The sequence below is a fragment of the Ornithodoros turicata genome, unplaced genomic scaffold, assembly GCF_037126465.1.
Source record: "Ornithodoros turicata isolate Travis unplaced genomic scaffold, ASM3712646v1 Chromosome31, whole genome shotgun sequence".
Classification (NCBI taxonomy): Eukaryota; Metazoa; Arthropoda; class Arachnida; order Ixodida; family Argasidae; genus Ornithodoros; species Ornithodoros turicata.
In genome coordinates this window covers 271,997-296,769 of record NW_026999355.1, presented here as the reverse complement: position 1 = coordinate 296,769, position 24,773 = coordinate 271,997, and the positions used below count along the sequence as shown (strand labels likewise).

The 24,773-nt window shown below is 44.8% G+C and overlaps 2 protein-coding genes and 1 long non-coding RNA gene across 4 annotated transcripts in view; 1 reads left to right on the top strand and 2 right to left on the bottom strand.

Moving 5' to 3' along the window:
- Positions 1-21,313, top strand: part of LOC135373708 (E3 ubiquitin-protein ligase MGRN1-like) — a 39,738-nt gene extending 18,425 nt beyond the window's left edge. The window contains exons 13-15 of one of the 2 annotated variants that reach the window (XM_064606781.1): positions 6,259-6,412; positions 8,176-8,435; positions 18,645-21,313. In XM_064606781.1, coding sequence (XP_064462851.1) covers positions 6,259-6,412; positions 8,176-8,435; positions 18,645-18,854 — 624 coding nt within the window. In that variant the 3' untranslated portion in view covers positions 18,855-21,313. Of the gene's footprint in view, positions 1-6,258; positions 6,413-8,175; positions 8,502-18,644 lie in introns of both variants that reach the window. The other variant, XM_064606782.1, reaches the window with a different exon arrangement.
- Positions 1-24,773, bottom strand: part of LOC135373715 (uncharacterized) — a 33,920-nt gene that overhangs the window by 8,799 nt on the left and 348 nt on the right. The window contains exon 2 of the long non-coding RNA XR_010416564.1: positions 6,201-6,388. This is a non-coding gene — a long non-coding RNA (uncharacterized LOC135373715). The remainder of the gene's footprint in view (positions 1-6,200; positions 6,389-24,773) is intronic.
- On the bottom strand, positions 22,933-23,799 carry LOC135373714 (COMM domain-containing protein 3-like). The gene has a single exon (XM_064606793.1). The coding sequence runs from the start codon at positions 23,596-23,598 to the stop codon at positions 23,032-23,034; it is 567 nt and encodes a 188-aa protein (XP_064462863.1). The 5' UTR covers positions 23,599-23,799; the 3' UTR covers positions 22,933-23,031.

Here is a 24,773-nt window from a genome sequence, read left to right as displayed (position 1 = left end):
ACATCACATCACATCATTCAACTTCAACTTCAGTACCCATCATCGACTTCAACTTCAGAACCCATCACATCATTCAACTTCAACTTCAGTACCCATCATCGACTTCAACTTCAGAAACCATCACCGACTTCAGAGCCCATCATCAGAATTCAACTTCAGATCCCATCGCGGTTTTGAAGTTGAATTCCCATGATGGGTTCTGAAGTCGGTGATGGATTTTGAAGTTGAAGTTTGTGATGGGGCTTTGAAGTTGAGTTCCTATGATGGGTTCTGATGTCGGTGATGGATTTTGAAGTTGAAGTTTGAGATGGGGTTTTGAAGTTGAATTCCTATGATGGGTTCTGAAGTCGGTGATGGATTTTGAAGTTGAAGTTTGTAATGGGGTTTTGAAGTTGAATTCCTATGATGGGTGCTGAAGTCGGTGATGGGGTTTTGAAGTTGAACTCCAACAAAGGCCTACGTGGGGTGTGCCCGGCTGCAGGATTACGACGCTAGCGTCCTGCTCGCCTGTGTTTGCATGGGTTTCCTGGTAGTGGCGGCAAAAGCGTAAGCGAAGGAGGGGTATGCTGTTTAGAGGGTGCGGTCAGCCTGCACTCGGTTGGTCTTGGAAGCAGGGTTTACCAATGAAGGAGGAAAGGGAGGGATGCCACGTTTGACCTCCGCTGTCGCGTGTGAACGGCGGAAGGTGTGTTGCTTGCGCGGTAGGGTTGTTGCACAATGTTGCGCCCGTTGTTGACCGATAAGTGAGCGTAAAGCACATTGCGCGTTCATGGAGCTTCGGGTGACCGCTGATGGGGTTTCGAAGTTGAATACCGCCGAAGGCCTACGTTGGTGTGCCCGGCTGCCCGCTGGAGGATTACGACGTTGGCGTCTTCCTCGCTCCTGTTAGCGTGGAGTTCCTGGTAGTGGCGGCGAAAGCGTAAGCGGAGGAGGGGTATGCTGTTTGGAGGGTGCGGTCGCCTTGCTCTGGGTTGGGCTTGGAAGCAGGGTGCACCAAGAAAGGAGGAAAGGGAGGGATGCAACTTTTGACCTCCGCTGTCGCATGTGAACGGCGGCGGGAGGTATGTTGCTTACGCGGTAGGGTTGTTACACAATGTTGCGCCCGTTGTTGACAGCTAAGTGAGCGCATAGCACATTGCAGGTTCATGTGGCTTCGTACGACATCCTTGCCTGCCGGCACATTGAACGTTCATGGGACTTCGTACGACCGCCGTGTCTGCCGGTACATTGCACATCCATGTGGCTTCGTACGTCTGGCTTTTCCGCCGTGCCATTTTTCACTCGTGACGCGGGGGTATTAGCTTCGGCATCGGAATACATCGTGGCCTGCCACTGAGTATTACATGAGTTCTTGTGACATGATGCTTACTGACACTGGAAATAGCAGTCATGAACGAATTCAGCGACCTGTGATCACCTTCGCTGGACATATGTTTTTACTCTAATTCTCTCATGCAATACACCACTGCAGTGGTTTATCCGGAATCCCAAACAGGGGGCGTGATCATTATTACAGCTACGGGATAACAGCTTTACACATATGATTACCGACATGTCATTACAGCTGAAACAGCAAGCCCCCTTTTTTGCAGGGGGTATCGCGAAACTTTTTTCTTTGGGGTGGGGGTGTCACAGGGATGTAGGAGGGTCTGGATAAATCACTGACACCAAAAACTGAGAATCTGTCCTCGGAAAAGTGTAACCCATTGTATTCTTTTTCCTCCGAGGAGGGTATATACGGACGAACACTAAGTGAATTCTTAACGACCGGAGCATTTGGACACATGTAATACATACAGAATGTGAGACGCAAATTGAAGTGAAGACTGCAAGGAGCCCGGAAGACCACCAACTTACAGTCCGTGAAACAGTTTATTTTCCTCTCTCACAATCTGTGAATAAATATGTGTCGACACAGTTTACAACAATTCCCACTCTTACCTGTTTTTATTTGATGTTTGAAACAACCTCTCGTCATAATCACTTGACTGTAGTGTTAGTCACTTTTTGAGGTAACTTCGCAAAAGTATCATGAGCAAAGTTAGAAATTTCTATTTCTCTTCACGTCCAAGCAGGCAGAACGCACAACGCGGGCTCCTTTCTTTTTATTTTGCTGCTGAAAAATCTGACGACAGTGACCCCGCCTCTTGCACGTGCGCGGCGCCAGCAGCCTGTCTGCTCCGCCTTGTTGCAGCGCGATGTACTGGATGTACGCAAACGCAATTCCGACGTGCTTCTGAGTTAGGTCGTAGCAGAGTGTTCGTTTGGAGTTCGTGGAGTGCATTTGTTAACGGGGAAGGTGATAAGGCCACTGGCAAGGTTCTATGAAATGTGCGCGGAAAATGGGAACTCGCAGAACTTGGAATTCCAATTCTCACTTTGTGCCCAATTGACAAGGTATATTCGGAACTCCGCTCCCAACTTAATTTCGGCATGGTAGCAAGAACTTCCATTTCTCACTTAATTTCATTTTGAGAACTTGAAGGTTGTAACTTCATTAAATATTTAGCTTAATGACGTACCTCGTAACTAGCAACTTTTGGGTGGTAATTATCTTCCCCACCTCTGCTGAAATGTACTTTATTGGCGATGAATATCTAAGAAATAGCAGCTGCGTGCTCTGATGGAACACTTGTGTCCGATGGATGCTACATGCATGCGGAACACATAATTCCCCAAAACATGACCTATGAACCTCAGATAAATAAGATACCTGTAGTGACCTTTGTGTATTACATTTAAAATAAAAGGCGTCCACAAAAACAATGCCAGCCTGATCTTGTCCTATTTGGATCCCAATCACACAAAGGAAAAATAAGCAATCTAGGAAGACAGAAAATAAGCCTAATAAAACACACTTCGTCAGCAGGACAGCAATCTACTGTCGTCTAGTAAAACGCGCGTACGCGACCGAAGGCGGAGGCTCAAATCCAAACCCATCCAATATACATATATACGCACATTATAGCTGTAGGCGAGCAAATGAGTCAAACACAACAACCGCAACGTGCAGACCGCGCGACCGCAGAACGCAAAATCGCATCTCGATCTAATCTACCGCTCACATTTGCAACATACAGTTGCCTCCGGCTACATGACATTGCCCTCCGCGCCCCACTACGCGAGAGAGTAACGCGTTCCAAACACTTTCCCTCCCTGCGACCGCCGATACACAACGAGGGTGGGGGGGGGGAGGAAGTCCGCCAGGCATCTGCAGTGTCAGGTCCATACGCCCACACCAGACACGAAACGCGAAGCGTTTATGTTCGCTCGGTGCACTCCAATACATATTTGCACTTCACTCCACACGCGTTCGCACAAGTAACAGTCACGACACGTGAACGTCAGACATCGACTAAACATTGTCGGCTTCAAAACCTATTATGAGGACTTCGAAACCTATCCACCATCTTCAAAATCTATCGCGCAGATTTCAACTCCAAAACCCATCCCACTGACTTCCCCTTAAAAACCATCGCGCTGACTTCAAAACCCAACACACGGACTTCGACTTCCAAACACACACACGCTGACTTCAACTTCAAATCCCACCACACTGACTTCAATTTCAAAACCCATCACGCGGACTTCAACTTCAAATCCCATCATAGCCCTTCATTCAACTTCAACTTCAACTTCACATCACATCACATCATAGTCCTCGATTCAACTTCAACTTCAACTTCACATCACATCATGCCCTTCATTCAACATCACATCATTCTCTATGAGGTGATGGTGAATGAAGTCGGTGAAGGCCATCATGAATGAATTCGCCGACCTATGGATGTGGGTTCGAGTCCTACAGCTGGCTAACCTTTTCAGTGATGTCCTTCTTTCATCATTAATTTCTTAGGCACTTGAGGCTTTGTATGTATTTGTCCCTTCTATGTGTTCCAGCCTCAGAACATCAATTCCCTTCATGTCACAAACATGTCCAAGCTCATTATCCAGAAACTTCTTCACGAACTCTGTCGGACGCGCACTCGTTTCTAGTACGCACGTCTGGGACCGTTTAAATCTCCTGACCACGGTTTCGTGCTTGTGTACTTGTTGTTCTCCCGCTTCTGTCTCTTGGCCTTGGCTTCGACATTTCTAACTTTCAGATCTTCTCGGCGGCATCTCAGTGCAACCGCTCTGCGTTTTCTTGCTGTTGGGCCATGTTGACTTCGTGTAGCCAAATCACGTTGAGCATCTTGTTGGCTCGATGTGTGACACCCTTTGCCTGCTGTGCTAGTCAGTGGCACGCCGGATAAAATTTTACGGGCCACAACGACGGGACTTTGACAGATGCTTCCTCATACAGCTATCACTGTACAATATCTTAGCGTTGAAAATAATCTGTCATATGCATTTGTATTTGTTGCCCATGACTCTATCGATATTGTTAGCAGCAGACTCACAAGCTTTGGTGTGGCGTCTGCGTTTTGTTCATGAGAAACAGTGTGCAGTCATATCCAAGATATATTGACTGTCATCCGTGTCGTTTTGTTGGCTGCACAGTCCACAGGAAGGGTCCTGTTGAGAAAACTGCGAGGGTGACTTGCTTTGCTCTCCGCAAGTAAGGGGCATTGTCCTCTGCCAGTCGCATTTTTGTGCTTCATTACGGCGATTCATTCCTTGCTCCTGTTCCTTCCAGCACAATATCGCCTTACCACTTTAGGGCCTGACTTTTTCGGGTTTTATTTTTGGCCAAATTCGGGGGGTAAATATCGGGTGATATTTTTCATTTGAAAATTTGGGTGTATTCGGGTTAAATCCCGTTACGGCATATTCTGTCGTCAGGAATTCAGGTGTATTCGAGTGATGTTTTTTTTTTGTTTAGTAAAAATTTGTCTTAACATGGACCTAATGTTTAGCAATGTTATCAAACTTTATTTTAATGCATGCTTATGAGTGTGCCACGCGACCCGGATGTTTTCAGGTAGATTCGGGTTAAATGCAAATTTTACAGATTTCGTTCGGGGGGTAAATATCGGGCGGATATGGGTTTAACCCTAAAAAGTCGGGCCCTACTAATAGTGTGTTCGAATTGGGGTGTTTTCCTCATTCAAACACACGACTTTGACAGGAACCAAGCATCACTTTGAATGGTCCGCAAGTTCAAGTTAAGAGAGTTTGGATAACGGCATCACTCTGTGATTAATTGCACGAGCCCCATCAAGCGCGACACTGCAGCTTTTTGCTTGGTCCCCCCGCACTGTGTACCAAACTGATGCAGAATAAAAATGACACAGATTGTATTTGTTGCCAAGAGCTCTCACAAGATCTAATACCGTTGTCATTTGGATCAACTTTTTGGTATTTCTCTCTATGGAAATTATGCTGTACATGCAATCCATCTGAACCCAATTTTCCTCCTAACCTCTCTACGTTCTTACAATCCCCTCTCATTCATTTTTGGCGGCAAGGTATTATGGTTCCTTTATCAGCCTCGTTTCTTTTCTTTGTTTTTGACACAGTAGAACCCTGTTAAAGCGTACCTGGCAGTGACGTGGAAGAAGTACGCACAAAGCAGCACTACACCATAACAGAAAATTGCACATACGCACCCACCTGCCGGTTGATGGATGGGAAGCACTACTTGAGAGGCATTTACAAAAGCTGCACAGTCCTGACCCTTTATTTCACGCTGATTGGCAGAAATCTGTTATTTTCGCTTACTAACACACTGGTGCCGCATGCTTTCACTACACGCTTTCCCGTGGCTTCCTCCTTTTCTCTGTTTATGAATGGCACACCTTCATTTGCTTTAGGGGGGGGGGGGAGAGGAGGAAATTCAAGGAAGACCTTACGTTCTTGCAGTTCCTGAGTGACCTCGCCCGCCCTCGCCCTTCTCCCATGACCTCGCATATTGAAAGAGGGAATGGTCGGCAGTACTGAAGGGACATGTGATAACTGGCCACATGCTCGACACCATGACTCACAGTCTCAACCTGTACACAACTAAAATGGTGACCGGTACGGCAGGACAGTGTGAAAACAGTATGGATTAACTGACATGTACGCGGAAAAAAAAGAAAAAATTGCGGCTTGAGCAGTTATTGAATGCGTTAGGTTTAATGGCACCCCCGTCGGGGACTCAGCTTGAGTACTTTTGAAGCGGAACCATGGCTTACGCGGGAACATTTTAATGAGATTTTACTGTAATAACTTTCCATCTTTTATACCTTGATTTCTTTACTGAACATGTCTTATACCTGTTTTTCCTGCATATGTGTGGCGTTGAAGTGACCAAATGTGATGCTGGATATGCAGAGCCACGACACAGACTTGGCAGAAACACGCTCACTTCTAGAAGAAGGTGGAGTGACTCAGGCACAGCGTCCGGCACCACCTCGGAGTAGCTCCGTCTCCACGCCTCACTCCCTGCACTTATGCGAAGGTCCTGATACAGAGAACAAAGCCACAGGTGAGGCACACGTAAACAGCCCCTTACAAAGATTAGTGACATTGTCAAAAGGTAAGAAACGTTGAGTTGATTTATTTATTTATTTAGAGAGAGACATGTTTTATTCATCATGATTGCATGCATTATTACTCTATGAAGGCGGAGGTGATACAGGGATGTGTTCTCTACACTGACAAGGCAGAACTTCACCACATAACATGCACCTAGGAAAAAATCATCATGAATGGCATCCTTCTCTCCCCAGATTTTTTGATTGCGGGAGACATATCCCTTTATGTGTCACTTATGTGGTTATGCTAATTCGTGTGAAAGGTACGCTTTCTACAAATCAGGAGTGATACTGGTATCATTTTGTGCAGTGGTTCGCCTTCAGTGTGTTATGAGGCGAAGTTATGCTTTAAGGGCGTGGTGAATGCATAAGAAATATTAGCGAACATTAGCACAGAAATAGAGGGAAAAAGCAATTGCTACATTGCAACAACAGCACAATCCACTTAGTGTTGAAAGCCGGACTGATTGGTATACATTGAGAAAACAGATCAGCAAAAACACACTGGACAGCACAGGACAAGCTCAGACTAACAACTAGAGCTGGGTGAATATTCAAAATTTTGAATACAAATTGAATAGTTTACTCTATTTGAACAGTATTTGCAGCAAATTTTGTCGATATTTTTTTACTCGAGGCTTTGAGGTTTTGTGTGTTTGTCCTTCCTTCTGTGTTCCAGCCTCAGAACACCAATTTCCATTGTGTTAAACAAGGAGCATGCCATGTCTGAAGCAGACAAATTTTTCATAGCGAATGAGAGCACTTTTAACATTGCCCGCCCGTTGCTTGAGCCCGCAAGCCTCCTGCCACGGCAGCAATTTTATAAATGGAATTGCACTGTAACAAAACATTGTTCAGCCGAAATATTCTACGTGAACAATTTCTACACAGTGGTTGACAAACTAAAAATGACTTTCAGCCAATCAAATCTCCTTTCCATGCTTTTTTAATCACTAATATGTAGGTACAGGACACAGACAACACATTTGCTTGGTTCACCAGTCACACTGGAATAAAGGCCAATGAGCTCACTGACTAGTCAGGGGCTCAGTTATTACTGTTTCTGTACCAATTAGATGAAAGAATTGAAGTTGTTGAAAGGGCACTGGGGATTCAAACCAGTGGTGTCTTTCTGTCAACTGCCTTTTCAGGAACAAGCTGCCTATGTTATGTTGTCAGGAATAAGCTGCTATGTTATGTGCCTCTTATGTTAAAAAATGCTATGTTTGAAGTAAGAGATGACATTGTCTGGTGTCCGTCTGTAGCTTTTATATTTTTTCTGAAATGGTAATTATTAGAGCCTGAAGTTTTAGGGTTTAACCCTATTCTTCCCCGAAGTTGCACCCCGAATGGAAGGTTGCTTCTTTGGGGTGAAACCTGATCTTTACCCAGCAATAAATTGGCCTTACTGAGACATCTGGAGGAATGTACACTAACTTGTTTGGCAGCAAATGCAGTTACATCACCATTTGTACCAATCCAGTGCAGTTACTTTGACAAACTAAGCCCGATTTCTCCCCAGTTTTAGTGTACTATAAGTTTTTTCACCCAAATTTACATAAATTTAGATCACAGGTTCATTTACCCAATTTTTACCACCCAAATTTTGAAAATAATATTTCCCAAAAACTTAAGGCTCTAGTAATTATTCATTTGCAGCAGAATTGCAAGGATATTCGTTTGCATGTTTCGTTACATAACTTCTGTATTGTAGATACTTCACCAGGTGGAGAAGAATCTGATTACTACACTCCAGAAGATCCGGCTACTGCTGTGCATTTTCTTGTGGATCGTGCTACGGACACGAGCCTCGATACACCTCAGGCTGAAGTTGCTGTGGTTCAGCCTGGTTCTCCTTCTGATGTGCCCCATGTAGTAAGGAAAGCCTTTGCTGAACGACAGTCTCCCCTCACGTTGAGACACGATAACTCATCCATAGAACTGCTTGAAGTCAAGTCCCCGCCCCCTACGGAGGTATGCCATATCCACAATACATGCAATGCATACAACGATGCAGTGATCAAGCTTAACATTTAAAGGGTATGATCCAACTCAATTTCTGACATATGTGGCTTTGTGTGTGTGTGTGTTAGATATGCACAAGGTTTTGTGTGCCAGCAAATGTCAACACGGACAACAGCACAATGCCTAACACTTTCACACGCTCTTCACAGTAGCTCATCGTGGGCACATGCAGATTCTTGTAGTTTCAATTAAACGTCGTCATTACATGGGCAAGAGCGGGGCAGGAGAAATGAAAAGTGGGCCATTTGTTCAGTTACAAAATCAAACTATTTCGAAATCTTCAACATACAGTAAAAGCTCGTTACGTCACACCTCATTAATTCTCAGTTGTGGATAATTCAAACAAGTCATCATGGCCTCCCCATGCTCCCATATATATCGATGTATAAGGTAGCCCGTTAATTCAGACTCAGACCGGCTTCGCTACGGATAATTCGAACTACACGCCTGCAACCGCGTGCTGCTGCTGGCAGCTTTCCAGGGTTTGAACTGAGCGCCACAATCGAAAGCCTAGTTTTCCTTGGCTTTTCCTGGCTAAAGCCACCTCTGTGTGGCTTGGCGAAGCGCCAAGCGTGGGCCCTCTCCTACTTTCTCCCAATCAGCAGACGCCACTAAATTCCATCTTCTCCTCTCCCCTTCTTTCGGGGAGGCGGACGGCCATCCGTCTTTTTCTACATCTTGCCCGCGTTGCTGTCATCGTTTCACGTGCCCAGTGTCAGCTATTAGTTTACGAGGAAAGTACCGGTTGAGGACAATCAAGGAGAAGTTAGAAATCCTCTGTTAAGTTGACACTGGCATCCTAAACAAGAATGAGATTGAGTGCACGCGGGAACAGGTCACTCCAGCAATGATTGCGAACTGTTTTTGCCACTGTGGATTTGTTGCCCAAAGTTGGGCAAGTGTGGATAACGACATCCTACAGGCTACAGGAGTTTGAACCCAAGGCAGAAGAGGTAGTTTCTGCAGCCGTGTGTGAGGTGCTCCAAGTTGTTAGCTTCACAGACTACATTGACTCAGACAGCTCCGCAGCGGTTTGTAGGACCTTAACGGAGGAGGAGATAATTGCGCAGATCTCTGTTGGAGACAAATCCACAGAAGATGGACCTGCGGATAGTGATGCGGATGAGGAAAGGGAGGAGGCGCCAGTGCGGCTGTTAACCTTTTTAGCAGACGCTCATAGAACCCACGGTCAAATAATTTTTTAAATTCATTTATGAAGCTTGAACAAGTTATAAAAGGGTAAAACTGCAAGCACCAGGTCGCTGCAACACTCCATTTAGAAATTGCCACAAATTTGTGGAAATTGTGAAAATGTATACAAATTGGTTGTCAGTGAGCTCAATGGGTCTCAAGTACCCTGATAGACTGGTAATCAATGGCACCAACCCTTAGAAGCAGCTAATAACAGCATGGAGTACCCACCGAAGCTATGTAATTTTCACTCACTGCATTACCACGGGACGGGCACTTCGACAGTTTTGTAGAGGTCGGAAATGCGTGCTAGCAGAGAGCCCTTTAAAAGGAGGGAGACAGTTTTTTTTTTCTGTACGTGTTAAAAGGACCATATTATCACCAAAACAAGTGTGGATGCATTGCCTGATCTCTGTCTGCGGAAATGTCCTGCACAAAGACGCCCGTTTTCCGAAGCACCGTAACTTTTCGCGCGCAATCGTCGTCTTTCTTTTTAGATGCCACCCGGGCACCTATCGTCACGATACTTAGTTAAACAACAGAATGTCATTTCAGAAGCGGAATGTAGGTGTCAGCCAGGGTTGGGCAGTAATACTCATATTTTGTATTATAATACTAATACATAATACTTTGATTATGAGGTATTATAATACATAATACTAATACTTGTGTGTATTACACGAGTAATACTAGTAATACATTGATACAGAGCTTGCGGAGAAAAATGGAAATGAAAAGCAGAAATATATACAATTTGTGCATTACTTATCGAGACAGTCATTCTCCACTCACGTTTTATTTTATGTGCTTACATTTTTAGCATGTTCTCAAAGGGGTAGTCCTCTATATGCCCTTCCTTTCTTAATTTGATGCAATAGCGCTGATCAACTCGACCACAAGGAACAGCTTGCTCTCATTGTGGCATAGGCTTGATTTCGTTCAGTCTGGATGATAAAATGTGGGCGGTTCAAAAGTGTGTGACTGACCATAGTGCAACCGCATACAGAAGTGGCTGGACTGGACACACCCTTTCATACGATAAAGCACCTGAAATGGGATTGCTCATCCTTACGGATGCCGAACTGGAAGGAATGCAAGGAAGCCTCCAGTATAACCTCTGGCCCCGAGGTCACACCCTTTGTGATAATTTTGGGGCAGGGAAATAATAGGGGCCTTGTTTTTGTCCGAATGCTTGTGGGACACGAAAAAATACTGATAAGGTGCACTGGTGACACTCAGCAGGTCGGACGTATGGCCTCTGGGAAAGCATTACACCTTCAAAAGTTTAGAGGTGTGCGAATATTAAAATTTTCAAATACGAATACAGTAGAACCTCTTTATAGTGAAGTTAGTTGGACCACTAAAAAACTTCACTATATTAGTATCTTGACTACATCAGTAGTTCATGGCTGGGGGTTCCAACACATTGGGACCGCAGGTTTGCTTCGCTATAACCACGACCATCTCTATAATACATGACCATAACACTCGCACCTAGCCCCAGCGCCACTGATGTAGTTTTGCCAAGCGGCCGCTGCGCGTTTGTGGCGCTGAATACGGGACCCTCGGCAGACGACGCATGCTATGCGGATACCATTGCTGCCGTCATTCGCGTTTGGTTTTTGCTATTTTTCACGCGGTGGACAGTGTTTGTCTCCAGTGCATGGTTTGTGATGGTTTGTGCATGGTGCAGATGTGATGGTGTACTGCACCGTCCCGCTTTGCAAGCCGAAGGAAGCAGTGTCGAACACAAGTATTTCATTCCACGAGTTCCGCTCAAATGCTGCCTTACGGGAGAAGTGGCTCGAAATATATCACGGCATCTTGACACAAGTAACTTCATTGCGAATTGCGATTGTTTCATTTCGTATAGGGTGCACTTTATGGATGGCAGTGTGTACCATAAATAGTTTTATCTAATATAGCTGAGTACCTTTTGCTCATCTCTCTCTGAAAAAAAAAAACGAATAATGAACCGTGGCCTCCGACCAGGGGGGGACATAAATGCATTTTTTGAGTATTTAAATATAAATACAAAATACTTTGTTGAAAGGAGTGTTTAAGTACTCTTCATAAATACTTTTCGAAAGGAGTATTTAAATATAAAATATACAGTATTTAAATGCCGTAACTAGTACAATAAATACTGTGATGAAGATGTCATCTGGAATTACAGAAATAATGATGAACATAACAACAAGTCTGCAATGAAAAATAGCATTTATTTGTTAGATTATCACGGTAGTTTTAATATTAGAAGTTTTTGACTGCATCAGTTAGGATTCGTGTGCCCGGCCGTACAATCAGATTCGCAAAGGAGAACAGCATCTTCACTGGTGCCGATGAGCAAAGGCTTGTATTAAATTTGATGAAGATGCTTCGTACAACAAAGTAATCAGCCGCGACCATTTTCTGCAACAACAGCGAAAAACTCTCCATCTAAAATCGTTTTTCGCCTGCGTGCTAGCTCGAACTCTGCGTGTTCTGGGCATTTCAAGGCCGAAGACTTTAGCATCGGCGCAAAGCGTAAAATTCTCAGACGTGGCACCGTGGCTACGGTACTTACGTTTAGTGATCACGAAGTTTACACAGCCTTGCATCTCCCAGGAGTGCAAAACGAACACAAAAAGGGCACCAAAAGGTAGCGTCGCAGAAAAGCCACCATCAAGAAAAATTCTCAGAGTGGCTTCTATACGAACAGCATAATAAAGGTTAGCAGAGCATTGTAATGGCAGACTGCAAAAGACGAAAAAAAAAGTGTAAAAGTAAAATAAAAAGGGACCAATAAGTAGAAAAACAAAACAAGCAACTGCTGGTTTAAAACTGAAGTGCTTGCTTATACAACAAATTCTGTTGGATGTCGTAACAGGTGTCACTCATCTCTTTGCCAGGAACAGTTTCTTCTTACGGTCGCATTCATCCATTTTCTGTAACTGCCCTGTATGTTAACACGGAACGCCTCTCACGTGAAACGTAAAGTCTGAACGCGCTTGCGTCTGACAATCATAAACGCATGATAACTGGCCCAACACACAAGGTGCTGCTGCAAGTTTATGTGTACGATGTACGGCACATAGTGCGCGAGTTTCACAGTTTTACATGCCACCTACACTTCAGAGCACAGCCTATTTCTGAGTATTTAGTTTCAGAACTCTTAGCTCTACATGAACAGAGAACCTGCGACAATACACAAACATGTACGCACGAAGAATTAACCACAAGGACCACTCATATTGCACACAGCTGAGCTACAACAGGCACTCTTCTGGGTCCCGCAAGTGGCGCCCCTGGCGGGCGCTCCGCACATAAATACGGCACTTCCGCTCCTCGAGGTGCGGACGGAAGTCCCATAGGCGAACGGGCGAGCGTTATGGTCGTGTATTATAGAGATGGTCGTGGCTATAACCATATATTCACTATATCCGGGTTGACTATATAGGGGTCCTACTGAATCTACAAAATTGTCCTTCGAATATCGAATATCACGTCATAGGATAATGGCTTCTAAGAGTTAATTAAGTTACTTAAGCCCCGAAAACAAGCATCGTCACAGTTGTGTTCTGCTGATCCTTAGAAAAATGTCCCAAATGCTAATGAGGAATATGTATTAATGTATTGGCTTAGCATAGGGCATACATGCTTATATGCACATGTACAGTAAAATTATTTTTACAATGAAAAAGTTTGCTGTTCTCATGAGGCAAGCTGAAAACCGAAAGAAAAAACTCATTTAAAAAATCTTTCATGAACAGTGAACACCTGTGTTGGCATTGTAAAGTGCTGGTGAAACAGACAGAATGGAAGTAAAGAGAAAGGACATGTTCAGAGTGTGGGATGATTTAGTGATGAGCACCTCAAAAGGAAAATGATGGTGGCAAGTAGTCTCTTCTTGCATTGACAATGCCTTCCCCATTTGTCGTGAAAGCGAGAAACTGCACAGTTTCAGTGCTCTCACGCGTGACATCACGCGTGAGACCATCGTTACTGACGGTAATGCATAGTTTGGAACAGCCTCATGCATTATAGCGCAGTAAAACTGCGATCCTCGACGATGTTGTATGGCTGTATCACGCGTGATTGTTTCCGCGACGTCCGTGTTCAGCGCTCCTTTCATTTCACGGCGGAAATCTGCGCGCGGGCCTCAAACTTTGTCGCGGCGACGGCGACGCACGTGAGTCGCGAGCAAAATTGCTCCATGAAGGTCGTGCTTAAGGCTATATATGCGTCTTGCTATCATCTGTAACAACGCAGTTTCAAATGACTGCAGCGTTACTGTCATCCTAGTTAGCGCTTTCATACGGTCGCAGAGCGCCGGAGTTGGAGAAACTATGTCGAAATATCAACATGTCCCACTCCTCGATTATCGCCGTCCTCGCACGCGACCATGATTCTATCATATATCGCTGACAACCACAAATCGAAACCGAAAAAGACTCATTCGAGGCACATATTTTGGCTGTGCATGCAATGGGACGCTGAACAGCGATGTTCAGCTCAACGTCAACTAAACTTCGATGTTTAACCGTAATTTCACCGAACTCTAGGCCTCATACGAATGTTCAGAGTTCGCTAGCAATCCACTAAAGCCGTGACAGTGCTGACGATGTATGAAACATACCGTGGTCTCGGGTTTTGTTGGGGCAGACTCTAAAATGGCTGCCGCACACAACTGGGTACTAGATTCGGTTTCGGTTCAACGTACAAATTCCAGTGCGTGGCCCGCAACAGCTTCGGAATAAGCTGCTGTGATATGCGCAAAAAAATCGAATATTCGAACTTTTACGAATATCCAAAAACTTGGAATACGAATACGTATAGAGTATTGCAAATATTCTATTCGTATTCGAAATTTCGAATATTCGCACATCTCTAATTATAATACATGTAATACCTCAATTTTGTGTATAGTAATTAGGGCCTGACATTTTAGGGTCATACCCGAATACACCCACTATTTACCCCCCGATTCAAATAAGGAAAAACAGGGTTTAACCCGATATTTTCCCCGAAAACTGCTAGATCAGGGGGATCCAAAGTCATCATAACTAACGCAGAACTTTGGAAACAGTGTTGTAAATGCATAAGCATGCTCATACAGACTGTCAAAACAGAGGCCCTGCTGCCTCTTACATGCACGGACCCTGTGTCTACTGATGTGCCGTTTGTAATATGCCGAGTAAACTGATGATTTAAACCAGATTCCACCCGATTCAACCAGAATTGGGTTGAATGAGGTGCAGTTCAACCCGATTACACCCGAATTATTGAAGCAAAATATAACCCGATATTTACCCCCCCCCCCCCCCCCCCCGATTTTGCTGAAAAATAAAACCCGAAAAAATCAGGCCCTAATTATAATACAGATAGAAATACATTTGGAAAATGAGTATTATTATACATAATACAAATGCTGAAAAGTATTATAGTAATAGTATTATAATACAAAGTATTACTATTACTGCCCACTCCTGGTGTCAGAATGCTTCAATGACTCTCCTCCTCAGAGAACAACGCTTTTGAACATGCTCAACAAAATTGTTGTGCAGTCGGTTAAAGGGGAGGTCATGCCTGCACTGCGTGTCTCCTGCCTTTTCTTCAGCTTCAGAGGAAGGACAAGACGAAGCACTACGGCACATCCGTGCACTTGAACAAAGCTTGACTGTGCTTAGATTTAACAGTCAAAGGCAAATCAATAACTGATTTCTTTCACAAATACATTTTATGACTGTTCCTTGTGCACTTGTAGCGTCGCGCGTGTGTTTCTTTGTCTCTCATTAGTTCGAATGTTGTTTAATTCAAACTCTTTTGACATCTCCGTTGCACTTGAATTAACGAGCTTTTACTGTATCACTTTGAAAAGCTCCGAAAAATACAGTCACCAACTGATTTTTTGGACTTCTAGGAGCCACGAACGCAGTCTGAATTATTAGCCAGTCCGAATTTTTACTGAATGGCATAAATCAGTTTATTTCAAAAGCCTTCACGAGTGACTTAAAAATAAGTACGTATCTATATGTGTCTGCTATGCAGTGCGAACACGCAACAATGTATTGTTGTGAATTTCAATGAGTGTAGCACAATCCTTGTATACGTTCATCAATGGGTGCGTGAAGTAGGCACCCCTCTTTTGCTGCTCTCAAATCAGGAATGTGAGACACCCCGAGCGGCCACTAAACAGCGAAAATCAACTTTGCAGCGCTACCTTGTACAGTAGAATCTCGATGATACGATTCTGTCGGGGTCGCGGAAAATATTCGTATCATCTGAAAGTTGTGTGATCAGAAATGAAGTATGTGAGCACACGAAAGTGCAGGAAATGCATACTCTCTTTGCATTTTCTCTGTAGTCGCAACCAGAGAAGTTATCTTGAGGTTTTTAGCATTATCTTTCCTGCAATGTCGACCAGTAGACGTGCACAGAAACACGCAGTTTACTCGGAGATAAATGAAAGGTGTCGTAGCCGAGCCACGAAACGTCATCGTCTCCGGCGCCAACACGGGAGGCGGTGTCTCGCTAGTTTGTCTCGTCCACCACGGCCAGGGCATCGCTGTCTGAAAGCCCCAGTTGTGCTGTGTCTACAATCTTGTGTTGGCAAGGCGAAAGCAGTGAAAGACTGTCGTTTGCGGTGCCCACAACTGATTTGCTCGCGTGGTGTTGCCGCTCCGCCTGTCATCGGGAGCGCCACATTGTTTCCGGCACAAGCACGAGAGATGCGCGCAGCATCTCGCCTGTTGGTATCATCCTCCACAGCTTTGTGTTCGCGGGATTATTTTCACAGGCCTAAGTTCAACGAGGAATTGGGCAGCGCATGTGTGCATGCATGCGTTTGACGTAGGCGTGTGGGCGCATCATAGGGCAACGACATCTTTAGCCTTCTCGTCTCGTTTGTATCATCTGAACTGTAATACAATAGCCGACAGATTTTTCGAACACCGATTACTCGGACTCCCATGGGGAATGGTGACCTTCGCACATAGGATTAATAAATTTTGCGACTCTTTTTCCGAACAAGTCGAGGTCTGAGTGCTCGATTTTGCATTACCAAAACGCTTGCAGAGAAGCACCAATATACCACTATTTTTCGGCACTATGGTGGTCAACCGTCATTTTGGATTGTGCATGGATCGGATTGGAATCCTAGGCGAGACTGCTCTAAAACTTCCACTGTACCTCTAGGTAATGCCATGGCGGCTCCACGGCTTTCGGTGCCAAGGCATCAGCACTTTCAGGAGTATGGACATCAGGACACTCTCCGTAGTTTCAGTTTGTGCACTCTGTACACTGTCGCTGTTCATCAGCTTTGGATGGTGTGGTAATGTCTTGTTCAGTAAATTGTGCAGCCGGAAAGTGAGTCACGATGAACCTATGACGCTCGTGCAAATGCGAGTGGATAGTATGACACCCAGGCGCCAGATACCGCAGGGCACTTATTATAGACTTCTTTGGTGCAGCTGGGGTGAAATATGTGCGTTTAAATTTAGTGACCGTCCGATTTTTCGATGCATTATTCGGACGGCTTTCAGGTCACCGTCAAGCCCGGAAAGTCAGTCGGCTACTGTACTTGGGAAGAATGGGCATTCTGGCTGGGAAAATAATTTGTATCATCCCGAAATTCGTATCATCAAGATTCTGCTGTAGCAGCGAACGAAATGGAAAAAAATTAGAATTTGTAACAGATGCTGAGGAGCTGTTTACTGTGAAGATGACTGTATGGTGTGAAGATTTCACATTTCACGTGAGCAGCCACCGACATCCCTGTGGAGGTTGTCCACTAATTGGAAACCACGATAATAGTCATAAAAATATTAAAGTTTCCATAAATGTGAGCATTGGGTAACATAGTGAGTCCATATTTTGCTTCAGAGCCCACACTTCAAAAGCCGTCCTGCCGGCGCTCAACAGGAAATACGTCACGGAAAAATCTCAAGCGCTCAGGCACTTGTCGTCTGCTTACATGCACCCCATTGAAACGGGAGCGCAAAAAACGACACGGAGTCTCTCACCCCTGGGTGCACGGGTGGCGCTTGTGTCGCATTAAGTGAGTGGAGTCTGAAACACTCTCGCCCTGGGGCAGCTCCAGGGCGCCCACTTAACGCACCCATTGTATGTAGTCACCACTTGTCCAGTCACCCTGTCTTAGCCACCGTGTCCACATTGGGTTTGCCACTGTGGACAGGGATGCATCAACAACATCCTCGTCAGTGCCATCATTTTCACCATTCACCTTTTTTTACGTTGTTGGTGCCAAAGATGTCGTTGATACTAACGCTGTTGAGGCGTCAAGTGGCAATGTCACATTAGTCTCGATCATCGATGAATTTGTGTCTTTGCCTCTACTAAATGCGTGTATCACAGTAGCACCATCGATATCCTCACTCGAAGTTGAGGTTGCCATTGAAGTGCTTCCGACACTCAAACATACTCTATTCGAAGACACACGTTTTGAAATATAAGCAACAAGCTCTCGCAACGTGTCCGAGGTGGAGTGGAGCGTTCAGTTTCAGTCACGCGCAGATAAGCTCCGCCTTCCCACACATGCGCTTCCACGCGTGCATCATGTTGGGAAGTGGCTCTCGTTTTGTAGCGCAGTACGAAATATCGGGCATGAGAGGTCATTACTCTCCTGTATTTCTGGCTGGAGACCAGACGGTAGTTCCAAAAACCATGCAGGTTTGAAGCGAGATGAGTACGAATAATCGAGCATGTGTTCTGAGTCCAAATTATTGGACATGGAAATACATTTGTTCTATGGGGCATTTGACAGTGCCAACATTTTTGTCTGAAAATTGCAAAGTCCCAAATTTTGGAGCACCGACCGACTGTAATTAGTGAAGTCAAAGTGTGACACTTTAAGTTTCACTACTGACTATGACTGACTTATATGACTACTTACAACATGTTGCCCAATAGCTGCTGCATGTGGTGCGAGGCTGAATGCAATGTATGTTGGTTTCCTGTGTTTTCTAGGTTACAAAGCCATTGCAGGTTCTGTCACCCGTGCGTTCAACTGCAGTTATGGTGGGACACGTTGAGACTAGCGTCTCTCTACCAGGAACGCCAGCGAGTCACACCAGCAATCGGAGCAGCGGAGATAGCTGTAGCAGTGCATCCAGCACACGGATGCTTCTGGCATGTGCAAGAGGATCTGTGGTAGCTCAGGAGGGCCCAACCACATAGCTCATGCTGTGCTTTATTTCGAGGCTACCATTACCTGCTTTGCATAACATAACCATGGGTGCTTAACAGAGAGTGCAGGGACAGAGTGCCGACTTCGGGCCTGCGCTCAGACAGCGGGAACGCGCAAAAGTTTCTGTGTCTGCTGCTGCATTGTGCTGGTTACCGGGGCGACGGAGTTGAAACCCGTGCGCATGGATCCGTGAAGATCGCTGATGCAGTCCGGTGCGTTAAACGCAAAGCATTTCTCATGCAAGTAAGATTATATGTTAATGATGAACATGTAATCTTAATTGTAGGTGGCATGCTTTGTGCAACATTTCATTACATCTGGTCCGTCACTTTAGAGAGGGGGCAAAATCGGGGTACGACATATACAGTGCAACCCTGTTAACTCCAACTCGAAGGGAGCTGAAGATTTGTTTGAATAAAGCACAGTTCAAATTAAAGGGAGTCCCTTTGAACGAGGGTCTGATACGTCGGCAGCGCAAACTAGCTGCATCGGAGATATGTCATCGCTTGCTAGGCCTTGCTGCTCGTTGACGGTCACGCAATCCCGGAAATACAACAGGCTCATTCGTATTCTGGAACATTTATTTATAGGTAGTGTCCCGCGTTTTTGGCATCTGCTGAAAAATGCATAAAAACACTCACCGAATATTTTTTGGAAACTCGGCATGTTCCAAGCATCTCGCGCTACATGCCGAAAATGCTGGTACCCGGTTGCACACCGGAGCTTAACATTTTAGTTTTTCCTTCACCTCGTTTCCAGGTGGAATGTGCAGAATGCCGCCCTGCTGAGCAGCTGGCCCAGGGAAAAACCTTCCTCTATAACACTTTGATCGGTGGGGTCAAGAGGGTTTCAAGCAACACGCGTGGAACCCTCCAACAGAGGGAACGAAACTCTTTGCATTCTCAATGTCCTCCTACCAGGCTGCCCTCCTTCGTTAGTCCTTCTCCCTAGTGATTATAGCTGCTGATTTTTCTTCATCTATTTTTGGCGCAAACAAAAAAACAAATTTGACAAGACATATAAGTGCCAAAAAGCACCCGCCGAATTTTGCGGGACCCCATTTATAGGCAAGCATTAAAATATAGGGGACCGAAAATAGTCTCTTACACACATGTGCATTCTTTTTTTTTTGCCTGCAAGTCCATCAACGCTTGTTGAACCCAGCCCAGTTGCGGTCTCTGCAAATCCAGTCCGAGAAAATATCGACTGTCGACCACGCCTTTTTGCTTGCTGTGTAGTCAACAGGAGTGACATTGATCCCCTTAAAGCATGGTACTAATGGTACTAGCTTTGATGGCTCACGAACAACAGGCATTGTACCTTGCTTCTCGAGTTTACGTGTGCCATTACGTTGCTTCATTCCTTGCTCCTACTTCCTCTGGCACAAGTATTGGCCATATAAGTACTAATAAGGAAACTTAACAATTAATAAGTACACGTGCCCCTGATGCTGCCGGACGAGAGCATTGTCCAATGCGCCTGGCCCATCTCGTTCAAATAAAACGTTGTGCACAGTCACACGTTTGAATCACCGGGCGTTTTCCCCCTTTCAAAAACCGTACACGACTGTGACAGGGCCCAAGTGTCAGCGTAAAACATCCAGAAGTCAAAATTAGGTGGGTTTGAATTAACAGGATTGCACTGTGCAAGTATGCGCTTGCTTTTGGTGAGTGGGTAGGATGCCTTGAACAGGTCACACAACATGACAAAGGAAAGAGAAAGTCCAAGAAGTGTTGAAGTAAGCAGTCATGTTGCAAGAAATATCTCCATTCTTACATTTCTTAGGATGCATTTTTTCCCTTTGTTGTTGTTGCAAAAAAACTATATGCAAAAAAAAGAAAGCGAGAGCGAGAGTAAGGTATTGTGCTCATCATCATTGCACCCTTAGCACTATTTTATTCTTTATTTTTGCCATGCGAGACCGCGTTTTTAGGTTCACTATAATAATTTACAGGATAATTATTGCATTGTAGATGTGTGGATTCATGGAGAGTGGAAAAGGTGTGTTTTAGCCAAGCTGGGTTGAATCATGCAAAGGAAATTTCTAGTTTGCAAACTTTGTGAGCTCTATTCCCATTCAGTTTGCCATATGGTATTAATTTTATTAATAAAGATGTTAATGTAAGTTTTAAATTTAAAATTATTTCATTCCATGCCCCAAAGCCAACATGAAAGATACAAATTAAAACATTGATTGGAACTTGATGCCGTGCCTCATAATGCTGCTTGAAACGTACTGAAAAAGAACAGAAAGGAAAAAAGATGAACAGTACATGGGCCAAGGCAGGGAACTTTTGAGTTTTTTTTTAGTTTTTTCAATGGGTGTTGCATATCTGTGCACTGTAGAGAAACACTTTTTTCTTTTTTTCGTATGGAAAATGCTTTTAGGGGTTAGTTCTGAAGCTCACGTTGCCTCAGAGTTCACACTGAATAAATTTCTGCATGTAGAGCTGGCAGTATCACTGAGTACAGTTCTGAGTTACGCTCAAAGAACCCTGCATATGCATATCGTTACTTCCGTTCTATAGAAAGAATTGCCAGTCATTGCAAGTCATATACAAGAGAAGTCCTGGTATACTGGAAGGAAAGGTCACATGATAATCCTTCTGTAAATACAGGGAGAACGTGAGCTGTTCATCAAACCAATGAGTAATAACAACATTGCACACTTTTGTTGGCATATGATGCAACTTTACACATTTTATATATCTGTCTGCAAAGTCTCACTGTGGCTGTTGCAACAAGTCTTTGTTACAGAACAATGTCGAATTTTTATTTCTCAAATTTGGGAAAACATAAAGCAAGAAGGCTAGTTGCAGTTGTAACTCTACATATTTAGGTGCTAGGCACTGCACTGGATCGTAGTTTTAGTGTTTAATTTTATCGTTTTATGTTTGGGATTTTTGTTTTGCGTGTGTATGCTGGCCACATTTTACCACTTCTCAGTTCAACTTAATGTAAATTGCAGATGCTGAACAAACAATTAAGACAAACACAGAATTTAAGTCTCACCGATGCCCAAGCAATTATCCGAAATACGGCTGTTAACGAAAAGTCTGTGAGTGACAAATTGTCAACAGGAGTGCTATATCGGCGAAGCATACCTGCGTACTGCATCAGGGACTCTTCATTGGTTCATGAATATGGACATAATTTAAACAGAGTTTCCTTGGACTATACAGAGAGTTGTGATCGAAGGCCAGACAGAACAAACATGTTTGGTGTACAGGTAAGTTACTGAACCAGCAGCCTAGTGCAAAATGATCTTGAATACGTTAAGATCTGTCGCACCATTATTTTCGTGTAGTGCTTTGGGGTTGGCCTACACGGGCAGCATTCGAAATACTGTGGGAAAATAATTTGACAAATTTCTGCAGAACCTGGGATTCAACAGTTTTGCCACAACTTGGAGCACTGAGTTTTTTTTTACCCATTGCCATCTCATTTCTGTCTGGCCTCCAAGGCCACGTACTAACATTTGTAGGAACCTGAGCTTAGATATCGAGTTTTGTCCATACAGGCAGTTTTATGGATGCCGCAGTGATGGATGAAGTGGGGGGGATGGGACTGGGTATTTATGGTACATATAGCTCTCCATCACACAAAAGGGTCATTGATTCTACCACTTTGTGGAGAGGGGGTGAAAATCAGTCATGTACAACATCATCTCTAGAACCTTGTGGAAGAAAAAAAAAGTGATACAACCAACTCTCTAAAGATGCTCAAGGCGACACATTGTGATGCAGGCCTCCAATGTGTGGGTGCACTTTGGCATCTCTTGTATTTTGAGATGGATAGGAAAATATAGCAAAATAAAAAGGTTACACCCTCTTGAAATGCCTGCTCACTTGGTTTCCTGGCCTTTATGGGTGTGGATTGGCTATGCCACGTAAACTAATGAAGGACTCGCCCTGATCACACAGCATCTCGTAACCCAGCCCTATTTGTGGGAGTCCAGTTGAGACCTAAAGGTTTATCCTTTCCTGGCACACACACCTCGAAATACTGGGTCTTATGGTAGGCAGGTCGCCCCGCTTTCACCAGTGAAAAAAGAGGGGGAAAAGTGGCGACCATACGAGCAACATTTTTACGATTCATGCGAACAGTGCTGTTTTCAGTGCTTTTTGTTACATATAATACATCCATCGCACGTAAATGTCTCAATCTTCAGGCAACGTCGCCTTGCACTTTCCCCTGAACACACTTCACAGCATCTCTGAGCGTGTGAACCAAGTCCTGCATTTGCGCCAGGTTACATTCAAACGACGTGGCGTCATTTCCAAGGTTAACTCGGAAAACGGGTTCATCTAAACGAGTCAAATGTCCATGCTTCACGCGGTAATCCATTGCCCAGTCAACGCCCACTAAGTGAGGAGGTCGTCCAGTGCTTAGCTCACTGAGTCTCATACGAATCGCGTGTTTATGTTTCTTGTAATTTTCGAGAATAACATTGACGCGGTCGCCGGGCATCTTGCACTCTTCCAGCTGGAGCCGTAACAAGGACTCATCAAAGTCTCTCTTTGCGCTCTCAACGATTAGCGCTAGGAGACCAGCCCCAGCCTCCTTCACAGCATCTTGCAGGTCGCCGCGACCGTCGAAGGCATGTCCTTCAAAATCGCGCGATACAGCCACTTGGAAAATCATGGTCACAAGCTGCGCATACTCGCTGTCACCTATTTCAGCTTTGTTTCCAGCTTTAGTCACACCTCGCGTAAGGGACGCAGACAACTCCATGTTTCCACTGCTTTTCAACAACAGCTGAAAACCAAACCGACCAAACGGCCAAACCACCGAAGTAGCCAAGCAGCGGCCAAGCCAAGCCAAGCGCCAGAAGAAGACTCGTAGAGCCCTGCCCTGCGCGGATGAGATTTTTGGCACCGCGTCCGACCCGCATCCGCGCACACGTTATCCGCATCCAATCCGCAAAACTCCGCCCGTTTCGAAGGACGCGTAAACACCGCAGGAAGCATGTTGGTATAATTTCGGATGCCTCCATGCTAGCTGTCACGGAAGGACTCACGACGACAAGCAAAGGTGCCCCTTTCTTTCAACAAACGCGATATGGAGAGATTTCTGGAACGCGTGGAACGCTACCTCGCCGGTGCTCGCGTGGTTCGAGATGCCAGAATGCCTCCTCTCCCGTCTTGGCCGTGCATGATCAAAGGTGCACGCGCTCGCTGTCGGCGCACAATACAAATAAATTGCTGGTCGAAAAGTTACAGCACGCGGTATATCCGCATCCGATCCGCACACCGCAGGAAGTGCTAAATTTTCATCCGAATCCGCAAGTATCTTGCGGATATCCGCTTCCATCCGCGGATGGTGCAGGGCTCTAACTCGTAGTGGTGGGTATAGTGGCACGTGGCACCCATGGCGACCAGACCATGCACCAGGCACGCTCTAAAATGACCCCCCAAAATAAACCATAAAATATATATAACCAAAATTCTCTGCAGAGAATATGTTGTACTGTAACCCAGACAAAACCTGGCTAAGAGATGACATATATTTTGATAACTTGCGAATGATAAAAGTCGTAGAATGCGAAACATGGTGCTGCAGTGCAAATGGTTGTGGGTAAAGTATGCGACGAAAGTATAGAATCGTCAATGAAAAGATAGCAAGCGAGCTGGTGAAGTTGATGCATAATGTAGAACCCAGAAGTCTCAAACACAGCTGTGACTGATACTTCGTGTTGTGTCTGTCCCTTCGTGTTCCCTAATGTATTGATACGTGTTGTGTTGTTCTTGCTTCTGTGTTCCAGGCTCAGAACATCAATTTCCATCTTTTCCAAAGTACTCAACGTATCAAGACGGGCTTGTTGGTACAGGTCCATGATGAAGATTCACAAGGCCGGTCAGGAAGAAATGGTGAACTGACCACTCCCATTTCCCCTTTCCTTACAGTAA